At 38.5% G+C, this 24,370-nt stretch overlaps 1 protein-coding gene across 10 annotated transcripts in view; it reads left to right on the top strand.

Annotated features, from left to right (window-relative positions):
- Nucleotides 1-24,370, top strand: part of ARPP21 (cAMP regulated phosphoprotein 21) — a 256,240-nt gene that overhangs the window by 122,020 nt on the left and 109,850 nt on the right. For 8 of the 10 annotated variants that reach the window (XM_054019424.1, XM_054019430.1, XM_054019429.1 and 5 more), the window contains exons 10-11: nucleotides 18,680-18,788; nucleotides 20,655-20,756. In XM_054019424.1, coding sequence (XP_053875399.1) covers nucleotides 18,680-18,788; nucleotides 20,655-20,756 — 211 coding nt within the window. The remainder of the gene's footprint in view (nucleotides 1-18,679; nucleotides 18,789-20,654; nucleotides 20,757-24,370) is intronic. The other 2 variants (XM_054019432.1, XM_054019431.1) reach the window with 1 other exon arrangement.

The following is a 24,370-nucleotide window of genomic DNA, read 5'->3' as shown; positions in this document are numbered from 1 at the left end:
TAATAAAATGGATATTGGAAGTCCCTATTGGCCATCTATGTAGCCATTATCAACTGGAAGTTTCTCAAGGGATTTTCATGGGAGCAGGATCAAACCCTTTGCGTTAGATTGTGACATGGGCTACACAATCAACAAGCAAGAGAGAGTAAGAACAGCCCTTGAATCCTTCCATAGGGCTACCTAGACCTTAGGTCTGACTGCACAGGGATAAGCAGGGCTACCAGTCCACTTACTCCCATCCCAGAATAAATGGGTGGGAAGATGGTGAGGACTGGATAGAGCCTTTATTGCCCCGTCTTTTTACTGGCCAGAGTCAGCACAGAGGAGAAGTAATTTACAGCTGATAATACTCACTGAATACCTGGACATTCAACCCATGAGGATTTCCATTGACCCTAATTATAAGCTTCACCAGTATTGCCTTCAGTGTTTGTAGTTGCCATAAGCTCCATATTCCAGGTTTCAGTAAAGTCATTAGCTCCATTGGCATAACCCGCAATAGTTACAATAGTAATAAATTCTGCAGAGTCCAGGATTTTTAAAGATCCCAATATTGTATATGTTAGAACCTAGTGTTCTCAGAGGGAAGAGTTTTACATGGCTCAGAACTAGAACTCAATTTTTGGAACCTTCTGACTCTATTAACTACCCAATGTAAAGCATCCAGAACAGAAGCATTTCTGAAAGTGATGGAAAAATTGCTTAGTGTGGTTCATGTTAATTGTAATTTAAACTTAAATAAATGTTGACTGTATTACATATGTAAGTTCATATATGATAGAGAAGGGCTAACCTGAAGTCCAGAAAGTCCAAAAGCTATGCACGTCAAAGGAAGCTGGAGCTCTGGAGTAATGTGCTGCTGCTTCTTCCTCTTTTCACATGCTCATTTGGTAGCACATTCTGAATCCCAAAGCACCACAGCCTGACACAATGAATAGGGAAGAAAGCTTGTCATAAATACTTCCAGAATTCACAGATTCTATTACCTTTTTTAAAAAAATCTTTTGCTATCATGTGTTTGTGAGTGTGGGTGGGTGGGTTTGATGGAAAGTCATTGCTGTGGGTGAAGGTGCTACTGCTTACTCATCTTGCTGAATGAGGGCTTGTGTGACTATTCTGCCGCGGCCTGGTCCCCACAAGAGGGGAATGAGGATTCTACCAGCATGTACCAGTGGGGTGAACATTCTGATAGAGTGATATGATCGCATCCTTATCTTCTGCCTCTTAGTGGACCAGTTGAGATTTAATGGGATAGAAACCTTCATGTTTATGGGCATAAACCATCCACGAATTACTTGGGGTTGAGAAGAAACTTTGGGCAATTTGTTCCATACTTGTACACTCTGGAGTTTTCTACCTTCCTCTGAAGCATAAATTTATGTTATCACCTGGCCCACTGTAAAGTGTGTGAGTGTGTGAGAGAGAGAGAGTGTGTGTATGAACAGAACAAGGAGTAATGGTCTCAAGTTGCAGTGGGAGAGGTTTAAGTTGGATATTAGGAAAAACTTTTTCACTAGGAGGGTGGTGAAGCACTGGAATGGGTTACCTAGGGAGGTGGTGGAATCTTCTTCCTTAGAGGTTTTTAAGGTCAGGCTTGACAAAGCCCTGGCTGGGATGATTTAGTTGGGGATTGGTCCTGCTTTGAGCAGGGGGTTGGACTAGATGACCTCCTGAGGTCCCTTCCAACCCTGATATTCTATGATTCTATGATTCTATGAAGTTGCCTGCCTCAGGGGCAAGAATTTAAGGAGCTCTGGAGGCTGCTAGTTTCATTGTGGGGGGGGGGGGAAGGGGAAGCAGCTACAATAGTGTGAGTTCAGGGGAAAATGTGATTTTTTTTTTATTTTTTTTTTTTTTGTGTGTGTGTGAATATTCTGCTGCTGCCTGCGCAACCTGTGCTGCCTTTTTTTTTTTTTTTTTTAATTATAGGGGCAAATATATATTCCTAGCACCCAATTCTCTTTGGGATTTGAATTGTCTGCTGTGTATTCCTGAGCGTCAGCAGCATTCCATTGAAGTCCAAGCTAGTAGACCCTAATGGAGGTTTGGACCTTAGTTATCTTCTGACATTTTGAAGGCTGTCTTTGTAATGCAGAGGGACATACATTTATTTATTACAAAAGAAGAAGAAGAAGAAGAAGAAGAAGAAGAAAAGTGTCGATTAGTCAAATTTCTCATGGAAATTTTAATGTGCATAGAGAGATCATTTCTTATAACTAAATGTTCTTGCATCCAAACTTGATAAAACTAGTTGAGTGCACTAGTTCCGATAAAGGAGTAGTGGATTAAAACATTTTAATATTCTACATTAATGCTTTGAATTATGACTGGATTTTAAAAAAGTTAAAAATGGCCTGTCCAATTAAAATCTAAAAACTTTCCAAAAAACTACCTTTGGACAAGTAGTGCATGTGAGAAATATTATGCAGAACAGAAGTTTTTCCGAACGTTAGATGGAGATGGTCACAATGTTGCTTAGTATGGAATATCTTACTCTAACTGTGATATCGCTATAGTGACTCCATTGTATGTATATTTGTCTGTCATCTGTGTCAGTCTATCATCTATCTAAAGCTATACCAAAATGTAATGTGAACACATGACAGTGCAGTATGATAAAAGCATACATTTGAAATGGAGACAATGTATTATGCAGGATATTCCAAATGAGTGCCAACAAAAACTGCATGTGCCACCTCTTTATTCTGTACATGCCACATTTAAAAAAATAGAAATAGATAAGAGAGCCTTGCAGCTGTTGTCAGTACTTGTACATATCTCTGTCTGTATATTTAGACTGATTATCTCAGTGGAGATAGATAAGTGGGGAGAATGCAGGTTATGTGTTTAAAGGTGCTTGATAACTACAGATTTTAATTTGGCTTTGCAATTTGCCATATGGATATCCTCACATGTGGTGTGTGCAAAATATGTTTTTACGGATGCACACACACAGCTGCATACATACCTGCACATACATACAGCAGAGTTACTCAGCATTCAGGACATAGGGTGTGAATAAAATACAGTGATTATGTTTAGAAAGTGTCTTGTGCATTTGGAGAGCTTACCAAAGGGCACATATCTTGTGAATCTTAAGACTTATGATTTTGTAAACCCTTTTCAGTGTTGCATACCTTCTAACCTTTGTAGTAAAGCAGCCTATTGATATTTTGTTCTATAAATATTATTTAACTCTGCTGCTATAGAAATGCTATGTTACAGTAGCCCTGTCGGAAGGTTTTTGGTGTCTTCAGTATACATCCAAAACTTGGAGTAGTATTAACATATGAAATATATACAGCAAGAGTTTCTTTTTAAACGCTGTGTCAGCAAAATGATACATACTGTACAATACGTACTATCTGTGCTATAACTAAAAAGGTATTGTAGGATATTCTAACCATCCATTTTCTCTGTGTCTGAGTGGCTTGAGTCACAAATACAGTCATGACATTGCCCATTCCTAACACACCTGCAAAAAATAGAAAAGCCCTCAGTAGGCTTTTTATATATGTTTTGCATTTAAAGACATTCTTTGTGTCTATATAGATACATGGAGCTTTATTTATTTATTTGGAAACCTTTATTGTGATATGGCTCTTGCAAATAGTATAGAATCTTTAAGACATCCCTATAAAATGGCAATCAGTGAAAGCAGGCAATTTCAACAACATGGGTTAGCTCTTAATGGAGATCCCCCCCACCCCTGCATCCAGGCATGCCAAGCATATTGGGATTTAAAAGATCCTAGTTTTGTACCGAAATGGTGGGATTGGTTACATTATAGGCTCAGTAACCACAAGTTATGACTTCCAGGGTATACATCAAAATGTGCTTTTTCCCCTTGACTGATTTTTGTTTCTTTAAGAATGCATTTGCCGGGGCGGGGGAGAGGTTAGAAGTAAGTTGACACAAACAAAAATGTTTGCAGCTCTTTTTCAGCTAGGTATATATTCTGTAATCTTATATTTGTGTAAGTGAATGCTCATGTCTTGTTAGTTATGAGTAAACCGCAATGACAAGGCGTGAACATTGTTTTGTTGGAACACGGCACAATTAACTCTGCAAACTTTTTGTTGCACTTATCTTTAAAAAAAACTTATATTGTCTCTATTGTAAGTAGAACACGATCAAGGCAGTGATCTCATGAAGTTAGACTCACTGTAATATGACCCATGATCTAGCAGGATATACATGCAAACATCTCTCTCTCTTTTTCTCTCTCATTTTGTGTGGTGTCTGAGGTTCTGTAGGCCGAGATTTGTAACTTCAAGGAACTGTGAACCAATTTATTTTAGTTTCATACAAAGTCTCCCATTGCAAGAATTTCTCTTTCCAGTGTTGGCTATATTTTGACTCTATTTTATTACTGAGATATAATTATACTGTGATAAAGCAAATCCCTGCATTCTGACTAACAGTCATTGTTGCCCAATTAGGACTCACATGCTACACTGGTATTGAGACATATCTGTGCAGTGATTATGCCTATCAGACATCCACAACTAGAATTCAAGGGAATGACATAGCTGAGAAATAATAGTGTCCATGTTACCTCATTGGCTGAGATGATTCCTTTTTATTTTAATATTTATTAATACATAAAGCTCTCATATTATGGTCCCAACAATAATAGGATGAAAATCAATAAAACAATAAAGACAACAAATGTAATGTTTACAACATTGAGTCTTCTTCATGCGGTCGCTTTGAATCAATAAATGGAATTTATTTCATAGACATTTTCCGTACAATCATCAGGGACTTGGTGAAAAGTATGACTATTAGTGACTTGGAAGTGTAATTTGTCTCAGTAGGGGACTCGTGAGTAATAATAAAAATATTTAGTGCTCTTTATCCGAAAAGCTTGAAGCACTTTACAGAGGAGGAGCAGTATCATTATCCTTATTTAACAGATGGGGAAACTGAGGCAAATAACTCCTAATGCCCAGCTCCCTAAAAAATGCACAGACTAAGCTAATAAACATGTCATGGATTTCAGCACTACATTATGTATTATACTGTAGGCATTAGTTTTTGTTATTACATTACTTGTTTTTGACTGAATACTGTTACACACTGTAATGTGAAACCTTCATACAATACAATTTAGGAGAAGAAACTACATATGTAATTTTTCTTGAAACTGTTCTTGACTTTTTTTTAACTTAATGATATTTGAACTGGGACTGCTTTTCACAACAGACTATCTCTTATTTCAGTCTTGCATCCATTCTTGCAAGGAAGACGTACAAAGAAAAAGGGTTTGTCAACTGTGTGTTGAGCTAAATTTGGCCCTACGATGTGCAATTTTTATTCCAGTCAGTGAGAGCTATGTACATGCATCCAAGGACAGAATTTTCCTGTAAATGAGACATTAGGGTTAATGAACCATTTCTAGTGGTTCCATTATTAATTTTCAGTCTAATATAATTTATCTAAACTAATTTGTAATTGAGGTGGACATGTATTTTATAGCTGTTTTATATTGTAATGAAGTATTAGTTAAACATAAATTAAAGGACACCTACAGTATTAGTCTGTTGTTAATCCTTGCAGTCACACTGCTTAAGCTTGTCATGAACTCGGAATTGTGTAGATGCGTGGTCAAATTTGGAAGATGGGACACTCTCTTCTTTGAATCAGTAATTAACCACTGCCCTGGTGTGGTGTTAGGGGGTGCTCTTCTTGTGACGTGGTGTCTTTTGGATGAGTCAAACTCCTCAGACTTGCTATGATTACTATTTGTGGTTATTAAAAAGATCGTGGCATTCTTGGTAAAAGTAGAGTTTTTAGCTGTGTCTGGAAAAGTAGTGGTTAGCCAAATCCCAGCTCAGATAATGACATTTTTCCAGTTTAAATCCCGCTGCACTTTCATGTCACGGTACTGTAGAACTGGAGGTCCAAAATGGCCTCTGCATTTCCTACTCCCACTCTGATTCAGTAATGGGTGGAGTAATTTCCTTAAATGCAGGAGTCCATTTTCAAAAGTGGGTACCTCAATCAGTGGGTGGATCCCTCTCCATTCTGGAGTTATGAAGTCTGAATGCGTGGTGCATCTCTACGATGTGATACACCAGGCATGAGAAAAATGCTTCCTGTGAGCAATCCTTACTTCTGCACTATAGGCAAAGGGGAACCGTGCTCCTGTGTTCACATGGCAGACTTGGAGGTTTGTCACATGGAAATTGCTAGATTACTAACCGGTAGCTCCACCATCCAAGCCAAATTGGCTTCTGATGGCTGTCTAATGATGGAGAAATTATTCATGGCCTGAAGTGGAACTAAGCACATGAATTTATTATGTAACACTGTTTTTATCTTCATGTACAGGGCATTTCTAGAGAACTAATAGTCTCCACATTAGCCAGTCAGCTTTTGGGAAGTATGCTGCCATTATTGGTGATTTTCAGATCTTTGATTAATTTTTTTTCTCTCCTATTTAATTCTTGAATTCATTAGTTAGATAAGGAATGTCATTTGAAGTATTTATTTGCGGTTATGCAACATCCTAATGTTCAGCTGTTTATAAGGTATGATACATACCTAACCTTGAATATTAATGTATTTTGTAATAAGCTGTGCTACCACATTTGAGCCTCCATTAGCTGGAACTAAATTGAAGCTGCACAAAATGGTAGAAATTGAAAATATTAAGGGTTAAATCCAATCCAGAGGGGTGGGAGGGAAAAGAGTGTTCTACAGGTGCTTAATCATTACCTGCCTCCCCCAGTGCCTGGTCACACTGGCAGCAGAATCGCTTTGCAGCTACTTATACTGAAACCTTGTTATTTACAAGCCAATGGCAGGTGGCTCCATGGAGCAGCAGATCCTGTTGCTGCTCCTCTTTAGCCTGTCCTGCCCAAACCGCACTCCCTGCTGTGCGCTGCCGGGGGCACAGAACTAAGTCCCGTGGCATATAGGGTATGACTCTGAAATAGACTTTGGGAGTCAAGGTGGATAATCAGTGGAAAATGAGCTCCCAGTGTGACACTGTGGCCAAAAGAACAAATGCAATCCTTGAATATATAAACGGGAATATTGAATAGGGAAAGGGAAGACATATTGCCTCTGTATTTGCCACTGATGTGACTGCTGATGGAATACTGTGTCCAGTTCTGGTGTCCACAATTTACGAAGGCAATTGATAAATTGGTGAGAATTCAAACAAGAGCCATGAAAATGAGTAAAAGATTAGAAAACATGTCTTATAGTGATAGACTCAAGAAGGTCAATCTAGGTAGCGTGACAAAGAGGAGGTTAGGGGGTGGCTTGATCACAGTCTGCAAGTACCTACATGGGGGAACAAATACTTAATAATGGACTCTTCAGTCCAGTGCGGAAAGGTAGAACAAGATCCAGTGGCTGGAAGTTGAAGGTAGACAAATTTTGGACTGGAAATAAGGTGCAAATTTTTAACAATGAGAGTAATTACCCATTGGAACAACTTACCAAGGTTTGTGGTGGATTTTTCATCGCTAGCAATTGTTAAATCGGGATTGGATGTTTTCTAAAATTTATGTTGTAGTTCAAACGGGAATTAATTTCAGGGATGTTCTATGGCCTTTGTTATGTAGGATGTCAGACTGGATTATCACACTGGTCCCTTCTGGCTTTATAATCTCTGAATCCCCTGCATTTCATCCAGCAATCCTTTTGCAGAGCTGCACAAGCTCCACTGTATCTGGGGTCAACATAGACTGAATCCAGAGGTCAATGCTTTGCCCTAACTGTATTGGGCCAAACCTTGAAGTCTTTACTCAGGCAAAATGCTCAATGAGTAACTTTCTTTCACCAGGGGAAATGATGGATTCTCCATCTTTTGATGTCTTTGAGGTTGGAAGGAGGCCTTGATGGAAGATATGATTTAGCCAAATACAAGTTATGCTTTAGCAAAACAAAAGTTATTGGGCTTAATACGAGTGGAACTGTAATGGCCTGTGACATACAGGAGGTCAGACTAGATGAAGTAATGGGGTGAAAACTTTGGCAGGACAAGGCCTCTGTATGAATGGGCCCTGGCTATTTGCTGATTTCCCAATACCAACAGTCCAGAGCCAGCTCCGCAGGCTGGTTGGGCTGCAGAGGGGGCATAGCCCACCCTCCAGGTGAAGCCGTTGTGGACAAATCTCCAGCAGAAGGACCTTGGAGATGTTTAGCTTTCGTGTGGAATAAATTAACACCATTTGTTAGAATCCACTCTTGTTCACCTTGTAAACTATCACGGGGTAACGCCAAATACAGAACTACATTTTTAGCTTTTATATTTTAATTACTTTTATGGTAAATAAAGAATGTATGAAGAGAAAGGAGTTCTGGTTGGATGCTGAGTAAAAAATTACAGTCCTTACCATTAACAAGTTAGCATTGGGATTGGCTTTCCCTTTACTAGAGAGCAGAAGCTATCAGCAGAAACCTTGTGGTAATGTCTGGCAAAGGTAGGCTTTGTAATGACTTTTGCTGTTGAAGTGTCACCATGCCAGAAATGTGGTGACTCATACTGTAAAATAGTCTAATAATGTGTCATTGGTCTTCAGATACTTTAAACACCTTTTTAAGTGGCTTTGTGGTGTGTCAAGTTGTGGTGGTATAACTGTGTAGTGCTCTAAGTCTTAATAAAATGAATTACATTATAGGAGAACAGAAATCCCCCATTGGTCATCGTGTGACATTAAGGCTAAGCTTTTAAAAACAGGATTAACTCCATATTTAGGCACCTGTCTGATTTTCAAGATCAGTTGAACTGCAGCTCCCAGGTGCCTAAATATGGATTTCAGGTCCTGATTTTAGGCTCCTGTATTTGAGGACTGTAAACTTTAGATAGCTGCATGCTTCCATTACAATAGATGCCCCGTCATAGTTAGGCGTGGAATTTAGCCTTGTATCATTCAGCTGTGACTTTTTTAATTGATAAATATTCCACCATCTCCAAATGCTGAAATTCACAAAATATTTACATGCCTTCATATTTGAAAATCTTGATTTGGAGGCAAAAATGGTTTCTGCACCATATACAATAGAGTTTTAGTTCAAAGGGGAAAGCACAGAGACAGTAAAACTTACATGAGTTTAATACTCCTGTTCTATAGAGACTTATGGCGTCCTCCAGCATAAATATAAAGCAGGGTCGGCAGATACAGTAGATATTCACAGTGCAAGTAAGGAGAACTACTGTGCCTCAAAACAGAGGTCAATGTGATGTTGGCCTGAGCAGCTGGTTTAATTAAAGAGAAGTACAAATAGTGGAAAAATGCAGTAAAATCATTTGAACACCCGAATAACAATGCCCTAAATCTGCACAACTCCTTTGAATCTACTCTGCAACAGCACTTATCCCATCTCCTTATATTATTACCCTTCTATTGGTATATTTGGATAACACCATGTTGCCAATTGCTCCATTTGCTTGCAGACTGCTGATCCTGCATCCACTCTAATGTATCCTTGTGCACTCTCCTACCACTCTTGCCCTAGCTGCCTGTCATTCCAAGATTTATTCATTTTAGGAGGATTAATGTGCTGTAGCCCATCCAATACATTTATTTTAACCTCCCACTGCAAATGTAAAATGGATTGTAATTTTTACAAGAGTTTCACACAGTGCAGAGATGTTTGTGGATGACTTCTCCGACCACATCCTTATTTCAGCATTTTCTGTGATATGTTATGCACTCTGGCCTACCTAAGACACTGTAGTGCTAAACCATCTTTTCTGCACAAGGTGGGTTTGTTGCCTCTTTTGAAAGCAACTGGTGACAAGCTGTGTGTCACCTTACTGTTGGAAATGTATACCTTGTAATAAGCATGTATGTACTGTATGGATGTAAGGCAAGCTTTAGAATTCCAGAATGTTTGTGTGCTTTGCTGACCGAATGTGTAAGTCTCTAGTACTATAACATCCAAAGTTCATGCTTGTCTTTTTCATTTGTCCTTTCAGTATGATGTCTGTATTTGGATTTCTTAACCAATCTTCTTTCATTTCAGAGTTAACTTCCAGCATCTTTTTTTTTTTTTTAAAGTGTAAATGCACTTTAAAAACAAAACTGATAAATATTTCCATAGTCAAAATAATTCCACACTCTTAACCCAACTATTAAGAATGTCTGAACAGATTTTTATGAAATTATGTTTCGATATTTCTGGACATGAGCTGTCTAACAAAGAAACCTACTTTACTGAGGCTACTGGTAATTGTTACTCTTTCACAAACTGTGTTCAAAAGCTGCAATTTTGCAGCAAAAATACAATCTGATTATACAGAGGCTACCTCCTTAACATAGTTATGAGGGCTTTGTTTTCTTACAACTTCCAATTGTTGACTTTGAAATTGAAGGACTGTATATCCCTAGATTTGTAAGCAATGGGGAGTTCTCTGGATAGATCCAAAACAGAATGTAATCCTTAGGGGTAAATTCTGCTATCTTTTTACTGGTGTAAATCAAGAATAACTCCATTACAATGGCTGGAGTTACTCCAGATTAAAAGCAGCATAAATGATGGTAGAATTTGTTTTGATATGTATTATTATGTTCTGTGTGATTAATTGCACAGTAATGTTAAAGCTTATTACTCAATTCACTGATGGAAGAAGAGATGCTGGTTTCACAACAGAAAACTTACATAACAGCTTGATGATACTACCACCATTCTATACATCTTTCTCCTCCCACATGGAGGAGCTTACCCACCGTCTCCAAGTTTACTCCCTCCTGAAAATGGGCCTCATTATGCGGTATTTACTCAGGCAAAAGTCTCTTCTCTCCAGTGGGAGTCTTGTCTAAGGATTTCAGGCTCATGTTCAAAGTAATCTCAGAGGTGTACAGGGAAAATATCAGTAGCCAATTTTGGAGTTATGATGAGGAACTCTATTTTTTTTTTTTTTTTGGTTTGAGAACTGCAAAATAAGTGTGTGTGTGTGTGTAAATAAGTAGGGGAGGAAGGGGGCTGGTTCCGTAATACAATTACTACAGTTCAGACCCTGTGTTAACTGTGTGCAAATACAGATAAGTATATTTTTCAGCACTCCAAGGGCACAGAAATAAGAATCCCCTGGCTTTCACCGGTATCTCAAACTGAATAATGGAACATGAACTACCAGTGCAATGCTGTAGCTATGCAGGCTAACATGATATATGGAGTTGGTGTTACCTCTGTATACAGAATTAGGCTTGGTCTAATTAAAAGTTAGATCAACCTAGCTACATTTGTTAGAGGTGTGAAAAAACCACACCCCTGATCAGCATAGCTCTGCTGACCTAACTCCAGTGTAGGTACAGCTATATCAATAGATGAAAGCTTCTGTCAACCTAGCTACCATCCTTTGGAAAAGTGATGCTTTTGTCAGCATAGGCTGCATACACTATGGGGTTATGCCAGGATAGCTATGCCAACATAGCCATGCTGGTATAGTATTTGTAGTGTAGATGCAGCCTTAGTGAGACCATTACTGGAATACGGTGTCTTCAAAAAGGATGTTTAAAAAAATTGGAAAGGGTTCAGAAAAAACCTACAAGAGTAACTTGAGGTTTGGATAACACACTTGAGACTTAAAAAGCTGATTCTCTTTAGTTTATTCAAGAGATAGTTAAGAGATAACTTGATCAATTGTTTAAAAGTACCTACATGGGGAAGAGATTTCTGATAGTAGATGTCTCTTTAATACAACAGAAAAAGGCATAATCAGATCAAATGGTTCAAGTTTAAGCTGGACAAATTCAGATTAGAAATAAGGCACATATTTTTAACAATGAGGATAATTAACCATTGGAATTTACCTCTAGAGATAAGGTGGATTTTCCATCCCTTGAAATCTTTAAATTAAGGCAAGATATCTTTCTCAAACACGCGCTCTTGCTCAACCAGAAGTTATAATGAGGTTCTATGATCTGTGTAATGCAAGAGGTCAAACTAGATGATCATAATGGTCCCTTCTGATCTTAAAATCTATGAATCTATTAACTTTAAAAAAGTTTGGGAAAGTTTAGCTGAGACCATCTACAGAAAAGGAGATGGAGAGTAACTCATATGGACCTTACTCTTTCCTATTATCTCCTTCCCTTCTTTCCTGCCATGTCACATGTTGTCTGAGGAACGCATGGCAAATTCCTACTCACTCCTCCAGTATCCGCTCTCATCTTCAGGAAAGAAGCTTGGTACTGTCCTTCAGCATCTGACATCCACTTCCACTATATAGCTGTCTCTGTCCACTCTAGTGGTAAACTGGGAGCTGAGTACCCCGATGCTGTGTTCTGCTGTGCCATGGAGTACCACAATAAGCTGTGTTACACTTTCCATAGGGCCCCTTTTGCGTTAGGGTGTCCTGGTGACAGCCATAGCTAGGGAGTGCTGTGGAGCTGTGCTGACAGGGAGTTGTGGGAGGGCAAATGCACCAGTGAAGATTGGGGGGTTCTGCTAGAAGGCAGGCTTGCTGCACTGGCAGAAATATTTAGAGGACTTCTGTGCGGGGAATCTCACAGTAATGGTAAAGTGTTAGTGCAGCCAACCCCTTTGTCCCTTCCCTAAAGATTTACCACAGGAGAGGGCAGTCTGGTACTTCAAGAGTAGCGACTGTCAAGAAAACAAAGTACAGACATTGGGCCAGATCCTCTTCTAGTAGAAATTGATTTTGATGATTTCTACCAGCAGAGGAGCCAGCCCAGTAAAATTATCTTTACAAACAGTGCATTCATATTCTGAGGTCTTAAAGGAAGGAGACCTACTGCAAAAATAATGATGGACCCTTATATAAATTAAACAACTGAAACTACATCATACATAAACACTTCTGAGTAGATTTGTAGCATCCTGGTCAAAGATTCCACTGGCTAATAAAAACCCTTAGATTTAATATACAGTTGCAATAATTGTCCAGACCTAAACTCCTTGGATTGTGTACAAGGTTGTATGGAAAGATACACCTCTAATGATCTACCTGACAATTGTAGGAAACATCAATTGAATTAATGTGCAGGAAGGTGACAAGGCGGTAAACCCATTTAGACTGATCCTGTAGCTGCTAAATTAGATGCACTAACTCCTGTGCTGGGTCATATTGATGAAAACATAGTCGTTACATTCTATCTCCTAACCAAGTCTTTGGATTTTTTTATATGCATGTTAACACAAGAGTATAGCCGCGTTTATGTACAGGGTAACCAGGAAACACAAGTGCAAGCCTGCATAGAATTTGACAAGTTCAGACAAATTATACTATATCTTTGACCTTTTAAATTGACATTTGCTTAGTACATTTCAGTCTTTTTCTTTAATGCACAATTGCATTGCTGTATTTGATTTTTCACAATGGCCTTATGGAAAGTTTTAAAAATTAGAATAGAACTAAAAGTAGATAAGAACATAAGAACAGCCATACTTGGTCAGACCAATGGTTCATCTAACCCAGTATCCTGTCTTCTGACAGTGGCCAGGAATGAACAGAACAGTTAATCACCATGTGATCCATCCCGTCACCCATTCCCAACTTCTGGCAAACAGAGGCTAGGGACACCATCCCTGCCCATCCTGGCTAAGAGCCATTGATGGACCTATTCACCATGAATTTATCTAGTTATTTTTTGAACACTGTTATAGTCTTGGCCTTCACAACATCCTCTGGCAAGGAGTTCCACAGGATGACTGTGTGTTGTATGAAAAAATACTTCCGTCTGTTTGTTAAACCTGCTGACTATTAATTTCATTTGGTGGCCCCTAATTCTTGTGTTATGAGAAGGAGTAAATAACACTTCCTTATTTACTTTCACTACACCAGTCATGATTTTACAGACCTCTATCATATCCCCCCTTAGTCGTCTCTTTTCCAAGCTGAAAAGTTCCAGTCTTATTAATCTCTCCTCATATGGCAGGCTGTTGAGCAATAGGAAAGACAGGACTGCACAGTATGCCGCACACTGTCGCACCTGGCATTAATTAACAACCTTGTTGGCATTGATATCTTTGGTAGATGCCAACGAATAAATGGTTATGGAACCAGAATTATCCTTTGACAATGTGAGATAGGTCTTTTAAGGTCAGGCACAGGACACGTTAACAGAGTGGTTTAGGTAAATTAGCGCTTCCACTGTCCCTGCTCTATTTATAAAGTGAATAAATAGGGGACTTCGGTTTCCACTGTTGTCAATCTTGGGCCTTTCTTTAAACACTAAAATTGCTGTGTATATGTATATCTGTATCTTTATATAAATTAATTGATATGTGCTGAATTCATAACAGATAATAGACCTACAACAAAATATACTGTACACATACTATCCCTTTCTGCCATACCTTCCATTAAAAAATTATTTTCAATGTATTTTTCTTTTTGGTCTTTTGCTTCATATGGTTAGACTTTCCTACCCCTTAGAATGGAAATGATTCCTTTGTTTACATACTATACTATATGTGGTCTTGAAGGTCAAGGAGCTAAAAATAAGCAATGTCTTCTATGAAACAGATAAATAATTATTCCATAGATTTACAGGAAACTTGTTAGAGAATTTTAGTCAGTACAGTACATATGTTGTTTGTACATCAGATTCAGCTTGTCCTGATTTGGTCTTACAGTAGAAGAGAATAATGACAGAAAAATAATACTGAGTAAGAAATAACCTTTCACATTTCCTCAAGGAGTAGTACAAGGTATAGGTACACTTCTTTGTTTTCTTCAACTTTACAGTATTGCAAACCCCAAGCAATGAGTCAGACCCCAAAACAAACATGATCGGGTTAAAATATATATATAAAATAATACATTTTATTTTTTTTATTTGTCTATTGATTTCTAAGCCTTTAAGGTGTGTTTGAGTCATGTTTTCAAGCTTTTCTCTGCAGTCACTAGGGCTAGAACAGGGGTCGGCAACATTTGGCACGTGGCTCGTCAGGCTAAGCACCCTGGTGGGCCAGGCCAGTTTATTTACCTGCTGACGTGGCAGGTTCGGCCGATCGCGGTCCCCACTGGCCGCGGTTTGCTGTCCCGGGCCAATGGGGGCGGCGGGAAGCCGCGGCCAGCGCATCCCTCGCCTGCACCGCTTCCTGCCGCCCCCATAGACCCGGGATGGCGAATCGCGGCCAGTGGAGGCCGCAATTGGCCAAACCTGCCGCATCAGGACTTGGTCCCACTGAGAAATCTTGGTCCCACTGAAGCCCCAAATTGCAAAACTCCCATCAATTTAAACAGTGTCCGTGTTTCACCCTTCCTTTTTTTGTTTAAATGGAAGTTAACTTTCTTACATTATCACTTGGGGCTAAGTAAAACACCAAATATTCACAAGCAGTAGTGAATAAGTGCAAGCAACAGAGTGTGCAAATTTGTGAATTCACAAATTGAGGTAATTCTTTGAACTGAGTTGGCTTATACCACAACTGAAAATTCATTCCCATGTGTCCACAACCACCCCACAGTTTGGTACATTTTAAAGGCTGTGCTTCAGAATGACTCAGGTATAAGAGAGCATAAAGAAGAGGGGAAGGTGTTTGTTACAATTCAGGTCCCAAATGAGGTGAATTAGCAGAACGTACTAATGCTATGGCTACCCACATTCAGATTCAGAATTACCGGTATGTTATCTGTCCTTCCCTTTCATGAGCAATGAATTCACTCAAAACTTCTTAAAGTAATGTACCAGATTCCATTGAGTAAATAAAACATTAAATGAAATAATCATAACATATGCTCATTGGCAGCCTTATCCTGCAAGCTTTGTGCCTAGGACTCTCATTGGTTTTCATTAGAATTCCCATATTCCATATCTTGCAGGGCTGGGCCTTTGGTCTATATATTGTTCACGTAGTGTGTGAGCCCTTTGGGGCAGGGACTTCCTTTTTGTGAATGTTCTTTTCTGAACGCAGGTGTTTATGTAAGAGTTCATTTTCATTGAAGACTGAGACCTGTAGATTGGTTTAGGTTAGGGTCTTTTGGCCCCATTATACAATTAACAAAGCACATATAATTTTATTGGTAGAAGCATTTTTAAATAATCTTACAGGGTTTTTATGTTATGTTTCTGTTGGGAGATGAAGGTAGTCCCTCAGCATTTCTCATGGAAATTCTTGTTCTGGTCTTTATTTTCTAACTTACTTCTGCATTTTCATTCTAGGCTGAAACCTGGCATCCAAGGCACCGATGTTGCAGGGAGAACCATACGGGCAGATCCTGCAGCAGTACATGAAGTGCCATTGAAGTCAGTAAGGTGCCACATGTGCACAGGGATCTGCCCTTACAGTTCCCCTTTCAAGATCAAGGCCCAATATCTCAGCCTTGTATTTTTGTTTAATTTAGGAAATAATCGGTTTGAATTTTCTTTGTGGGTTTAAGAATGAATGAATGAATATATAAATAAATGAAGTTACTGGATTGGGATCATATTTTGTACTCATGCTTCCCAAAATGACCTGTGGAGAGGTGGACTTAGCAACGGATTAATTCATCATAATGGTGGTCTCTTCATTTTTGGTATTTTATTTAAAAATACAGAATTAAAAGAATGTTAAAGTATGAATCTACATGAATAAGACATTTGTATAAAGCAGTAATTACAGAGGATATTTACCAAATGGATTTTAAAAGTCTATTTTCTTGACTTTGATACAATTAGATCATTTGTTTTTTCCCTCTTTCTTTTGTTCAGTAAACCCCAGACAAACTGAAACACTCAAAATATAGATTTACAACTATAAGCTCCACACTGGCCCTCCCTCCAGTCCTAATGCAGTGGTTTTATCTGTTTGTCCTTTAATTGTGCTGTCACTTATGGAAGATAGATTATATATTTTTTTAACCTCTGAACTTTTTCACTTGCTCATTTTAAAGCAGAATTTTTGAGGGTCTCTTCTTCTCCTGACAATTTAAGTATAATACCCATTAATGGGAATGAAGGCAGAATATAACCTGTAATATCCTATTTACATTGGTAGGCTTTCTCTTTACAAGCAGCATCACTGCACTGTACTGTCCATTACAGTAGAAAACTGTACAAGTGAGCACACACCTTTGCACTTTCCAGAAATCTTCAGAAAAGAACAAAGTGGGACACCAGGAGAATCTGAAACTTTCTATGTTATGGACCCAATTTCCAGTGGTGCTGGTTAGCCACAACTCCTGTAGAGGTATGTTGAATTATTGGATGCTCAGTATCTCTGGAAATCGGGTCACTGTTTTCTGAACCAAATTGCAGTCTTTGCACAAAAATTGAAGGCCGTGAACAGAAGTTATTGGAGCCCTCCAAAATTCACGTAAATTCATAAATAAAAGCATGTCAGGAAAGTTACCACCTTGTGAGTTTTGCATTTACCATAGTTCATTACAAGCTTTTCCTGTACATTTGGTAATTAATTGTAATGTGGCACAAATATGTGTTATGTTTCACTCTGGTATAACTCCAACACTGTGCATTATAATCAGCAGAGTGTTAGTTTGAACAGTGTGTCAGTAAAATGGTGGTTGATGTGTACATCTGGATTAAAACAGCATTTTTGAATGTAAAAAGTTGTGAGGATTTTTTGGCATTATTTTACAGTACTGATTTTTGAATTTTTGAAAAGACAAGATAAGATAAATTCTGTCTCCAGTTTCCTCACGGTACATCCATTAATGTCAATGGGAATTTTGCACACAGTTTGGGTGCATCATTGTACGGTGTATGATCCCTAAGTACTCTGTTCTTCACTGACAAACATAAATTTCCTGTTAACACTATCAAAATTAACACACGTGCGCCAAGGGGCAGATGAGCCCCTTTCTTTAGATAAGTTTTGTATTCCCAGAATTGTGATGCTATTGAATTACATTTTGTGATGTGATGACAGACTGCTATTTCTATTTTGTTAACCAATTTATGGTATAATGAAGCCTTGGCAGACAACTCAAAAGCAGGACATTAAGACCAGACACAAGATGAAGTATATCAGGAAGAATGAAATGTCACTAAAAGAAACAAATTCTGATAATTGTTAGCTCCAGGACATGAGACACTTCTTAGCATTTCCTTTTTATATAAGGTGGAGAAGAATACAGAGCAGTTATTCCCAGTTACTGAACCTAGAAATGTTAAGCTCTTAGCCAGCAGTATTTGGCCATTAAAAAAAAAAAAAAAAAAGCCTGGATGAGTTTAAAATCAATTGGTTAATCAATACTATGTGATTGTTCTGAAATATTTCCCTATTTATGAGCCACTAGATAATTATTTGTTTAAACAAAATACCACTAGGTCCTCCCCAATTACCAGTTTGATTTATTAGGATTGAGAAGTTGTATAAAAATATTTCTATCGGTTTTTCCTTGTTTATAAATGTGGGTAAGCTATATTCAGCTGCAGCTTAGCTGGAGGTCAGGACAACTGAAGGAACAAATTAACATATTGTATGTTAACTTGTTTTCTTGTCCTTCAGTCACCGGGGTTGATGAGGCTGAGTATCTTAATGACTGAGACTTTGCATTCACATGCCTTTCTACATAACAACAACAAAAGATATTTATAGTAATAACAGTTAGCTGCATTAGAACCTCATCAGACAGCTGTAGTCAGTATCTCCCAACCACAACAAATATAAACTAATTTTGCACTAAGTGGCTCTGTGGAAAAACAAAGAGCACCGAGAATTCAAACAAACAAACAAACAAACAAACAAAAAACCCAACGAAGCAGATTTTTTTTATTGATATGTTTTACTTTGCTGGCAGACCAGAGCAAAGGTTTTCTGAACATTTAAAAGATGAAAAAGGTGAAGAATCCCAGAAGCGATTTATCTTGAAGCGAGATAACTCTAGTATTGATAAAGAAGACAATCAGGTTGGTTCTCGGTTCGAGAGTTGCTGAAATTTGTTCTGTTTCGAAGGTGGGCTGACTGATGTTATTGTTGTTCTTTTGTTGTTGCTCCCCCCTTCCGCTTACCTTTCCTCATCCCTCACCCCACCCCACTCTTCCTCTTTGGCATACAGTGGAGAGCATCAAGCCCTAGTGTGGTTGCTTTAGCAGTGGCAGTGTGTGGGTTTGCATGGGTGGTTTGCTTGGCACAGGACTTGCTGCATGTTGAAAGGGGGTTGGAATGTCAAAGGTTCCAAGCGGTTTGAAGGCTTTGTCAGTCGCATTTCCAAATGTCTGTGTGACTATGGCAGTTGTTCCACTCCCTACAGCTTTATCCTTCAGTTATATACTCCCATACGTATACACACATACAGATCTGGATATCAGTATGGACCGAAGATAACTGAGATAGCCATAAAGGAGGACAAATCTCTCAAAGATGTTATAGTGAGGCCAGGTTGATTTTGAAACCATCCTAAAATAAGTTTTGATCCTCCCTACCCTCCCTCCCCCCCCCAAAAAAAAAATAGCAGTTTAATCTTTTAGTTCCTGTCCCTCCCTTGTCCCAATCACATTTTATTGTCTATGTAACTTATTTGCTTGTTTTGCATGTATTGTGGCAGAACTTTTCCCTTCCGTGTGTTGCTTGTGACACAACACTGTTATCTTAGACATGTCTGATACATTACATGTAGGAGAGTGTCAGGGAGCTGTGTGTTTGCACACCACTGAAATTCAGCATTTAAAAAAAAACCCTGCTAAAAGTAAGCATTGTGTTCATAAAATCATTTTAATCCAGTGCAAAATGTATACATGACAAAACAAAAAAATCAAAAGGGGTTGTAACACTGGAATTGCTTTTCTGAGAAAATTCCTACAGGTAAGACAGTGTGTGCTTTGTCATTCAGGTTATCATTACTGTGATAGATTCCAGTGAATCTCTCAAAGCCATTGAGTGCCTCTCTGCCTCCTGCTTCTAATTAGAGACTATTTTTCTTTTTTCCTTTTACCTTCAGCTGTGTGTAGTAGCTTTCCCAGCTACACTGCATCTCAGTTGGCTTTGAAAAAAAGGTTTAGTGAGTAATGGATGTGGGAGCGGACCAAAGGCAAGCAGCATGATCATATACACAAAACATTGTGTGGGAGAAGGAGCAGCGCTGCAGTTAAAATCTAATTGCAAGCAAGGTGTTTCATGAAGGGTGTTTTTTTCCCCCCACCCCCATTATGTTCATGTACTGTTGTTGTCTAAAATGTTGATCATTAAAAGGCTTAAATGGCTCTTTTCCCCCACTAAGTTGAATTAAAGGCTAGGCTTGGTACTGAAAGGGTTAAAACTCTTGTGCAAAATATTCTGGAAAGCATAATTTATCATCATCGTGATAGATGTAATCTTTTAGGGTTCTTAGTGTTTTATCATCAGTTCCTCCCATTTAGTTTCCCTATGCTTTTGCTTGACTTCATGGATGGTTAGGTATTCTGTGCCTCTTCCTTCCCCACAGCCAGTAGGGAAGATAAAAAAAATCTGCCTTTTCCTGATCAGTCAGAAGCAAAAGGCATGGGATGAAGAGGTCTTGATTCAGGACTGCAGGCTCACAAAAGTCATGCACAAAACCTTATTTCAGCCGCTTGATCTAGGAACACTCCAGCAGTGTCTAGCTTGAGAGCCTAGGGTACCCAGCATAACACGGTGGTTCACACTCCCCCTCAGAATTGAAAGCTATCCGTTTTGTACTTCTTCTTTTTTTTTTTTTTTTTTTTACGGGAACATTTATTATTCTTAGCTGACAGTTTCTAAACTGCAGTTTTTAACAGCTCAACTTATATAACCCTCCTGATTTTTTTTCTGCTCAGCAAAACAGAATTCATCCATTTAGAGATGACAGACGAAGTAAATCAATTGAAGAGAGAGAAGAGGAGTATCAGAGAGTGAGGGAGAGAATATTTGCACAAGATGTGAGTAGTTGTTTTAATTGCCTCTTTGGTGCCATATCTTTATCAGTAGTCAGACAGTATCCTCCCCCTCTGACATTGACACTGCAGCAAGATTGCACTGTGTAGCTGGAGATGGTAGCGAAAGATGATTAAACCAAAGGGTGTAAAATGAGTTCAAGGGATACCTAGATTGGTTTCTGGAGCAGGAGGTGATTGAGAGCTCTAGTGAAAAAGGAGGAAGGTAGAAGGAAGATTAGCCAAAACACGGCAGGCATGTTGGTCTAAATGGCCTTTTCCTGTTTCTGGAAATGTTTGTGTGTGCGCAGTGTAGGTTTCGTTCTGTTCAGTATTATAATGCTTGCAAGCAGAAGAGCAGTGATTTAAATGGACACTCTCAACTAATTTAAGCCTCATATTTGCCATTGCTTAAACTTGCTCAGATCTGTCAATCTATTTGTTTTTTTGTTTTTGTCAGTTCAACAACTCTGGAAGCAAGACATTAAAAACAATCAAAAGCCACTGGTTATGCATGACCTTTCAATATTTAGCTGCACTGACCAACTAAGTAGTAAAGGGAACATAAGTTAATGAAGAAACTCTATTTCTTCTGTCAAAAACAATGATGTTGGAAGACAATAAAGGGAGTAAAACAAAAAGAGGCAAAATAATCCCAGCTTTACTGGGGGGTGGGGGTGGGGGGTGGGAATCAAAGTTTACCAAATAAAATTGAGTAAAATTACTAGGTAAAGACACGCAAATGTCAAACTTCTATGGCTTCATCCTCATTCTCCTTAAATACATAAATTGATTAGGTCCTGTCTGCAGCCAGTTCCCCTTCTTTCTGGGTTCACTATATTACCCCATAATTTCCCAGTGGGATGTATGGATCAGCTCTGACAGGGTGCTGTGAAGATAGTGTCTTCCAAGAGAACATGCCTGCTTCTTTCACTGGTTCATGTCGCATCTCAATGGAGGTTTCACCAGTTCAAGGAATATGGGAACCTGAATAAAAAAAAAAAATCAGTATAAATCATACTGGCAAAACAAACAAACTATGCAAAATTGTTTTTGACTGTGTCCTTTTAAATTAGAGCTGTTCACATGTCACAGAAGGAATCATGTTGCTTTTAGATGACTTTTTTTAAGCTTGATGCTTACAAGTTCTTCTGATTGTCTTTGTTTTAAGCAGAATATACTGTAAATATGTGAGTGTGTATTGTCTCACTTCTGACTTCACTTATATGTAACGTCTCTACTTAGCAAGTAGTCCACTGATTATAAAATGCAATTTGGGAGGGAAAATTATGCACAGATATTCAGCATAGTATTCTCTGTTCTTGTGGCCTGAGAAAATCCCAGTATTAGCTGGCTCTTTGTTTTTATTTTCACTTCAGTATAGCAGCCTAATGTCAATACAGCTGCAATATAAATTCTAGAAATGGCTGTGTCCTTGTTTGTCTGCTATAAGCGAATTATTGATTTGACTTCATACAAAGGAGCATACCTTAAAAATGGATAACTGCAGGGGATAGAGAGGGGATAGATTTGGAACATGGCAACAAGTGACAAGGTAGGGAAAGGTGCTGCTAGAGTGACTTAGTTTGTGCATCATAAGGGCAGCTAGAAGCCGAGAATGTGGCCCTAAGTGTTCATGAAAGACGTGGTGAGATTCTGAATTATTAAGCATTCATCCCAAAATACGCTGCTGTGTTTGTTGTTTATTTCGATATTTTTACCTTCAGTTTGAAAGACAAATGCAAGTGGTGAGAATTTTAATTGCTGTAACTAGAAGGTTGATGTGATCTGTCAGGTTAGCCAAGAAGGGGTTTTATCATGAGTGAAAGCATGGCTTGTGGCAGGAGCTATATCAATGGATTAGGACTGCGCCTTTTTTAAAGGTTAGCAATGCAGATATCTCTCCCTCTCTCTCTCTCTCATATACACTCATTTGCTTTCTCTCTCTACTTATTGCAGGTATTAGTGAGCCATCAATAAATCATATTGCTGTATTTCAGCAGGCTACACTAATGATGCAAATAACTAAGTATTTCTTTGCTGTGCTGCAAAGTGGAGCATGCCTCACAGATGAGAGCCTCTCTGGCATGGTAGAAATATTTATATGTGGTGGTAGACACTGTAATATATTCTTTATTTTCAATTTTAGAAATGACCACAATTGACCGCCTACCATATATAGCCACTTACATATAGCACTTTATATTTTTAAAGCCCTCTACAATCATTAACTAATCAGTTTTCACAACACATCTGTGAGGTAGGTACCTAAGCATTATTGTCCCTCAAATTGTAGATGGAGAAAGTGAGGTGCAGAAGTGACATGCCTGACGTACAGTTTTATTACCCTTTTGCTATTCACATCACTGTAGTTAAATTTGTGTTAATACCCTGATTGTGAACCTTAGAAAATGTATTAAAATGCATCACTTCTAATTACAGTGTGTCTGAAGAGGTGTCCCAAATGCAGCTGATGGTGTCCTAAGATGATTGCTATAACACCAAATTGTAAATATTTGTTTCAGGTTGAAACCATTTGGGTGAGATTTCAGTCCAGGAGAAAACTTTGTTGAACAAAATTGAAAAGGAAAAAAATGAATCTAAAGCTCTAGACATGTTTCAGATGTTAGATCTGCTTTTCAGACTCAAAAATAATTAATGAATATGCTCCTGCTTACTCTGCAGCAGGCTGGACATAAAACCTGCATCAAATTCTCTTCATTCTGCAGCACTCCAGTGCATCATACTAGAAATTATGCACAGCTTCATTTTAAATTTAAATTGGAGGTTTTAATGAATTAAATATGACAATGTAATGCCATCTGTACAATATTCCTTATGACATTTCTTTCAATATTAATGTCACTTTAATTAATGCTTTTCCCCACATTTTCCGTATGCTGCACATTTTTGTATTGATGATGCATAACTGCATCATCAGTGTTAGGGGGAACTGGATGTTTTGGCAACGGGATAGCAGACAATTGGAACTTTTGGCATTTGGGGAAGCACAACGAGCAGTTTGAGGTTGTAGGAGAAGCACATTAATTTGATGTTTCCGCTAAAATGTGCGGTAAGAAAATTGTTAACATGGGCCATTTTAATTGCCATTATTAGTTCTCAGAATCAACAACACACTGAGATAGATGGGGAGCTTCCCACCTTCTAGAAACCTTTCAGGCTGCCAGCAATAAAACATTGCCTTGGTTACGTTAGGTTCACATTTTTTCAAGGCTATTTTTAAACTATGAGGATTAGAAACATATTTTTAATGAAAGCTTCATTTCAGTTCTGCAACAATGGGAGGGGTCTACAGCAAATTGCACTGCAGCAGAATTGCAGAAAACACAGGGCCCTGAATATGGATGTCTATTAATTCAAATTACATTATAATTGCTGTTAGCATTTTGAAAAATAATTGGCCAAGATATTAAAGGTTGGTGAGATAATATCTCATTGGACCAATTATGTTGGTGAAAGAGACAAGCTTTTGAGTTTCACCACTAAAGATGTATCCTTGTGAGTGTGTACATATTAGGGGAAAAAAGTGTTGTTGTTTTTTACCACATAGCACATGCTGCAATTCTAGTGAAAACAATGGGGCTGTAGTTTACACAGGA

Source organism: Malaclemys terrapin, chromosome 2 (assembly GCF_027887155.1).
Source record: "Malaclemys terrapin pileata isolate rMalTer1 chromosome 2, rMalTer1.hap1, whole genome shotgun sequence".
Lineage (NCBI taxonomy): Eukaryota > Metazoa > Chordata > Testudines > Emydidae > Malaclemys > Malaclemys terrapin.
Note: the sequence above shows the minus strand (reverse complement) of the source record. Positions and strands in the feature narration are given on the sequence as shown.